The 6,717-nt window shown below is 51.7% G+C and overlaps 1 protein-coding gene across 1 annotated transcript in view; it reads left to right on the top strand.

The window, feature by feature from the left end:
• Positions 1-6,717, top strand: part of SH2D3C (SH2 domain containing 3C) — a 129,221-nt gene that overhangs the window by 103,306 nt on the left and 19,198 nt on the right. The window contains exons 4-5 of the mRNA XM_015410405.1: positions 4,033-4,161; positions 6,116-6,564. Coding sequence (XP_015265891.1) covers positions 4,033-4,161; positions 6,116-6,564 — 578 coding nt within the window. The remainder of the gene's footprint in view (positions 1-4,032; positions 4,162-6,115; positions 6,565-6,717) is intronic.

The following is a 6,717-nucleotide window of genomic DNA, read 5'->3' as shown; positions in this document are numbered from 1 at the left end:
GTCTTCTTCCCCTTGAACGGGCTCCCAGCTTCTGCTGCGCTTGCATCACCGTGTCCTCGGCCCACTGAGGCTCTCCCGATAGACCGAAATAACCCGGTGATGTCAGACTCTGTCTGGTTGCCACCAAGGAGAGGTGGCTGGGCCTGGGGGAGGTTTTTCTCCCACGGGGTAACTGGATATTAACGGCAGGCTGCCCGGCCAGGGAGAAAGGGATGGGCGAGCAGGATTCTTGTTTCTCCCGTGAACACCCCGCAAGCAGGGGCAGATTAACCCTTAAGCAGACGAAGCACGTGCTTAGGGCACCAGGGCCCAAGGGGACACCACAAAGTTGGGGAAAGGGCGAAAAGCTTCGTTTGTACACAGTATTGTTGAGTTATCCGATGAATACATTTTTGTATTGCCGCAACCTGCATTGTACACCTGGTCAGACAGGTCAACGACTAAAATGGACTGGGTCAGTGTGGAAAGGAGGGGGGCACCAAGATGGGTCAGTGCTGAGGGCACCCGTGAGCCTTCATCCGCCCCTGCCCGCAAGACACAACAGCCAGGGTGTGCGGCCTCCGAGCCGGGAAGTCGCGCAGCTGCCCTGTCAGCTCAGTCTCCTCTGCTGACAGGCCTTTCACAGGAGAAACCACTTCGCGGCTCATGTTAGCTGACAGGTCTGTTTACACTTGGCCTCGTTCCCAGTCAGCGGTTATGCTGGCCGCCACGTGCGGGTGGTGGAGTGCTGTGCTAGCGGCTGGTTAACTGGGGCCAGGAAGCCCGTCCAGAAGAGACCTTGTTGACCCAGTTGGTTGTCCTGGCAAATGGCGGGGAGGAGAGGCACAGCAGAGCCAGTGAACCCGTGGCTTAGAGTTGCTGCCCCGGTTTTCTTCTTTCCCACGTGGCCAGCCGCTCTCGTCCTGCCGGGTGAATCCTCCGGAGGAGACACAGATGCCTGCACCCTCTTGGCAGGAGCAGCCTCATCGACTTGCATTAATCAACGAGAGCTGCTCTTGGCAAACGCAGGATCCCCAGTGCCAAGCTTGTCGAGAAGAGACAATGGAAGCGTGGACTGCTAGCCAGATACTGGTAATCTAAACCAAAAGAGTTAGAATATCAGGGACATAGACGTGAGGTTCCCAGTCCTGTGTTTTCCTCATAACGATAACGCAAGGCAGAGGGGAGGTTGCTTGCAGAGAAGGATCGGGAGGCGGGAGGGGGGTGTAAGCCATTGGACTGCTAATTCTCGCTGGGAGATCCCCCTTCTGAGGCTGTTTCTCCACCGCCAGGTTGGCCGCACCTCTGGTTTCAGAGCCTAGTTGGGGGGACGACGGGGATATTCAGGTTGGAGAATCTCACCCATCACTCCCCCCCCCGCAAGTGTCCCCAGTTCCCTGTGTTTGCATTAGGAGGGGAAATGGGTCTGGGATAGGGTTGCCAGCAGCCCGGTAGCTAGGGAATTCTTTGGGAGGGGGCCTTGGGGGGCCCACCAGCTAATTAAATGGAAGTACAGTGCAGGTGGTAAGTTGGAGCACTTTGGGGGCAACCCGGGAGCAATGTTCCCTCTAAGCCATGGAGCCTTGTGAGCAAAACTTCTACTCTGTGAGCTACTGGCATTAAAGTTGTGAGCGAGCAATTTGGCTACTGCATAAATTAGTTTGCTCTGGAGCCCTCCTTCCTGAGCTTAGACAAAGATCTGTGAGTCCGAGACTAAAAAACTGTGATCTAGCTCACACTAACTCAGCTTAGAGGGAACACTGCCCGGGAGGGAGGGGGCCCAGAAGAAACACTAGGGGGCCAGGCCCCGTGGGCCCCATGTTAGGTACGGGCCAGGTTGCCAGTAGGGCTGCCAGGTCCCCCGTGGGGGTGGGGGTTTGCCCGCTCAAAGGGCCCCCAACCCGCTGGCCCAGATCCGACTGGCGGGGGGAGCCCCGCCCCGAAAGTGCCCAAATCCGGCCAACATACCTGGTGCAATGACATCACCTGGAGGTGGTGTCATCGTGCTGGGCACATCGCCAGGGGGACACTCTAGCATTCAGCCTGAAAACTCTATAGTATCACGTCCCGGACCGGGACCACCACCACCCCCCGCCAGAAAAGGCAAGGGACCTGGCAACCCTAGTTTCCAGTCTCCAGGTGGTGCCTGGAGACCTGCTATTACAACTCATCCCCAGGTGACAGAGATCAGTTCACCTGGAGAAAACGGCCACTTTGCAAGTCGGACTCTAAGGCGTTATGCCCCAAGCCCCGCCCTCATTAGGCCCCGCCCCCAAAATCTCCAGGTGTTTCCTAGCCCGGAGCTGGCAACCCTAGTCTGGGAACGCCTTGCTTCTCTTGCAAGGTCTAGTTTTGCCGTAAGTCTTCTGTTTTAACAGTTAGATCTATGAGTGCAGTCGCGCCTTAGAGACCAACAAGAGTTTCAGGGCATAAACGTTTGAGAGCTGGAGCCCTGACTCTTGAAGGCTTATTCCCTGAATCTCTCGAAGGGGCTCCTGGACTCAAATTTAACTGTTCTACTGCAGACCAAAAGGGCTGCCCTCTGAAACGATCTTCCGCTTGAGATGACCGATAGGTAGCTACTGCTCCCTTCCATCTGTGTCGTGTAATCTGAAAACCCTGCATAGCGCCCACAGCGGCTGGTTCACAGAACACATCACCTTTTCTGTTTTGTAGTTCAGATTCCACATGACGTAGGGCCGGATCCCACCCTTATCCAGCCATTCCCCTGAGCAAAGGTGATCTATTTAAAGATCTACACCCTACCGTTCCTTCCTTGAAGCCTTCACCCAATCGAAGGAGGCTTCCTCCAAATCAAGCGTCTCTTCTATTGGAGGCCGAGCCACTTAAGTTGGAGGGAGGGACACTTAGGCTGGGGGGGAGGCTCCCAGAAGGACGGTCTGACCCACCGTGTTGCTCTGCGTGGGGTGGAAGAGGTCTTCCTAGTCCACGTATGGTTTGAAGACCAGTTGTAATATTTCTTCGAGGAGCAGGGACGGGTTACATAGGATGATAAGGCAAGATTGTACCCCCTTATGGCTGAGCTGTTGGTGGCACCATGCGTCTAGTGTTTTTAGGATACTCGGGCTGATGTCGAAGCTTCCTGGGAACACAGCTCCCCTCTCCTGGGCTGAGTCCTGAAAGCCAAACAACCACCAACTTGTTTCTACAAGTTTAATGCTGGCTGGGCACCATGCTGATTGGCCGGCTGCCCCATGATGTCTATCGACGGCCACTAGCCTCCATATTCAGAGGCACTAAGCCTCTGAATCCCATATTCATATGGGGAACCTCCATATTCAGAGGCACTAAGCCTCTGAATCCCAGAGCCAGGAGGCAACATCAGGGGAAGGCCCTGTTGCTGGCCATCCAGGGGACCTGGTTGGCCACTGTGTGAGACAGGAGGCTGGACTAGATGGACCCCTGGTCTGATCCAGCAGGGCTCTTCTTACGTTCTTATGATGTCACCATGAAATTCCCTCCCCCCAAAGCCTGGAGCAGTTTTGCCCCTTTTATAGTGCAATCTTAAGAACACTTTTCTTGGAGTGAGCCTCACTGAAAAGACCTCTCCTTGGTAGTGGGCGATGCTTTGGAATGACTACTGCATTCAACCAATAGATAAAGCATTTTGAATTACTTTTTAAGATCTCTGCTAGTATCTGGTCTGTTTCAATTGCTGGTTAATAGTTCATATTTTTATTCCTTTAAAGCTGTTTTTAAGGTTATATCTGTTGTTCTTTGACCGATGACCCCCTTTCTAATGACAATTCTGCTTTCAGTTTTAGTACCGAGGTTGTTTTGCTGCCGATTATACGGTTACCACTTTAAGCTATTCTTGTTGCAGTTCTGAGATGCTTTAACTGTTCTTTTCTACTTTTGTCATCTTAAGTGGTGATTGTATTGATTTTATTTTTAAATGCCTGTCATTGGTGTTTGAAGGGGAGGCTGTGATCTGCCCCCGGCGTTTCTTGACAGGGAAGTGGCCTGTAAATATTTCAGGTAAATAGACTCGATGATAGCTGATTGAGAACCTCCATCTCTCTTTCTCTGCAGTTCTCTAAGGAGAAGTACATCCTCGATTCATCACCCGAGAAGCTTCACAAGGAGCTGGAAGAGGAACTGAAACTCAGCAGCACAGACCTCCGCAGCCACGCCTGGTATCATGGGCGCATCCCCCGGGAGGTGAGGGTCAGCCCCATCAGTCAGGTGGATTATGAACACCTGGATTCAGAGGCCGAAACGGAATTCACACATGCCTCTTAAAGTGCTTGTCAACTCATTTCCTCCCATTGGTTTGAGAATGCAAAATAGAAGGCTTTAAATGCTAAATGCCCATGCTAAAATAAGGTGGATTTACAGCTGGGTTTCAGTCTACCCTGTTAATGGGATCGGTCTGTCCTAACAATGTAGCCCTTGAGAATGCTTGGAGAAGGACGCTATGATTCAGGGCTCACTGCAAAAAAACCCTATCTTCAGACAGAAAACCGGCTGTCAGAGAGACAGGCTAGCTTTCCACAGACAGGTATGGCTCTGGACTACTTTGTTGAATGTCAAGGATGTGTCTGTGCCTTAAATTTCCAGAAGCCAGTAGTGATAACCAGGGGTAGATATTTCTATCAGTGCCACAGAGAATGTATATTTCCCTGCCGTATTTCATATCTAAGAGCGGAGGGTTGCAGCTCAAGGCAGCCTCAGGCTGTTTAATTTCAGGGATGTGAATTATGGTGAGACGGTCCTATTTTCTGCACATGTTCAGAGGTTCTCTTCTTTCACCTTCACATGTTGTTCCCTGGCATTTGTTTCAGTTAAAGCTGCTTCAGCAGTGCAAGGATTCTCCAATTGCTTTCACTGCCCCTGCAAATGCAGTGAGATGCGCTCTGGCACTGGAGATGCCTCACGGGTGCCTTCCTCTGTCAGAACTTTGCGACTTTGATTTTCTTTGCATTTCCCCCCGCTATGCCTCTGGAGGGTTTTTTTACCCGCCTTCCACCATGAATAATTCTGATAGTATTATATTACTCTGCTCTGGTTAAACCTCACCTAGAGTATTGTGTTCAGTTTTGGGCACCACAATTTAAGAAGGATATAGACAAGCTGGAACATGTTCAGAGGAGAGTAACGAAGATGGTGAGGGGTCTGGAGACCAAGTCCTATCAGGAAAGGTTGAAGGAGCTGGGTATGTTTAGCCTGGAGAGGAGATGAGTGAGAGCTAATATGATGACCATCTTCAAGTACCTGAAAGGCTGTCATATAAAGGATGATACAAAGTTGTTTTGCGTTGCCCCATAAGGTCGGACCAGAATCAACAGGTTGAAATTAAATCCAAAGTGTTTTCGGCTAAACATTAAGAAGAACTTCCTGACAGAGCAGTTCCTCAGTGGAACAGGCTTCCTTGGGAAGTGGTGGGGTCTCCTTCTTTGGAAGTTTTGAAGCAGAGGCTAGATGGCCATCTGACAGCAATGCAGATTCTGTGAACTTAGGCAGATCATGAGAGAGAGAGGGCAGGAAGGGTTGCCTCAGTGCTTAGTTCTCGTGGCCCTTTCTTACATGCCCAGGGAAATGCTGATTGCCACTTTGGGGTCAGGAAGCAATCCTGGAGGTGTTTTTTGTCATCTTCTGGGTGTGGAACAGCAGTCATTGCAGGTGTGGAGGGGGAGGTATTTGTGTTATTTCCTGCATTGTGCAGGGGGTTGGACTAAATGACCCTGGAGTCCAACTCTATGATTCTATGATTCTATGCTATGGCAATTATCAATGTTTTTAAAAGCCCGCTGATGAATATTGGGGGAAATAGGACCAATGTGGGCAGAAACTCTGCAGGGCAAGAAAATGCACACCTTTCTGGAAATACACTTGGATTGCACTTTTCCCAAAAACATTGATGCCAAGGAGATCTGGGAAACAGTGTGGTGAGAGTGGGGAAAGGACAACCCGAGCCTGGTTAGAGCATGACACACCGTGTGGATGCTGCAAAAAATGCTTTGCAGTTTGGAAGCCGAAGTGCAGAAGAACCTCTGTGTGGAAACAGCCTCAAATGAGAAGCTGGGTCGAAAGAACCTGGGCCCGCAGGGCTGGTCTTTTCTGTGGCACTGCAAATTAGCCACACCGGCCTCAACTTTTCCATCTGCTCTTTCAGATATCGGAGAGTCTGGTGCAGAGAAACGGGGACTTCTTGATACGTGACTCACTCACCAGTCTGGGGGACTACGTGCTGACGTGCCGTTGGCGGAACGAGCCCCTCCACTTCAAGATCAACAAGGTGATGGTGAAGTCCAGCGAGGGCCGCACCCACATCCAGTACCTGTTTGAGCAGGAGAGCTTCGACAACGTGCCAGCCCTGGTGCGGTTCTACGTGGGCAACCGCAAGCCGGTCTCGGAGCAGAGCGGTGCTATCTTCTACTGCCCCATCAACCGAACTTTCCCATTGCGCTATCTGGAGGCCAGCTATGGGCTTGCCAACGGGAAACACAGTGGCTCACACAGCCACTCCGGCCAGAAAGGGGGGCACATCAAGCGAAGGAGCATCACGATGACAGACGGATTGACAGCTGACAAGATCACAAGGGGCGATGGGTGCCCAACAAGGTAAACATTGCCTGGTTATTTACTTGCTTGCTAGTTAGGACTGCAACCAGTTACCAGTGGATTACCTCTGACCAGAGGTCATTTCGGGGGGGATCGCGGGGGATCGCAGTTCCCCCGGGTGAGGTACGGGGGGCGGGGCACATGACGAAGCCC

This window comes from Gekko japonicus, unplaced genomic scaffold (assembly GCF_001447785.1).
Source record: "Gekko japonicus isolate JY-2015 unplaced genomic scaffold, Gekko_japonicus_V1.1 scaffold1863, whole genome shotgun sequence".
Taxonomy (NCBI): domain Eukaryota; kingdom Metazoa; phylum Chordata; class Lepidosauria; order Squamata; family Gekkonidae; genus Gekko; species Gekko japonicus.
This window is presented reverse-complemented; position numbering and strand designations above follow the sequence as displayed.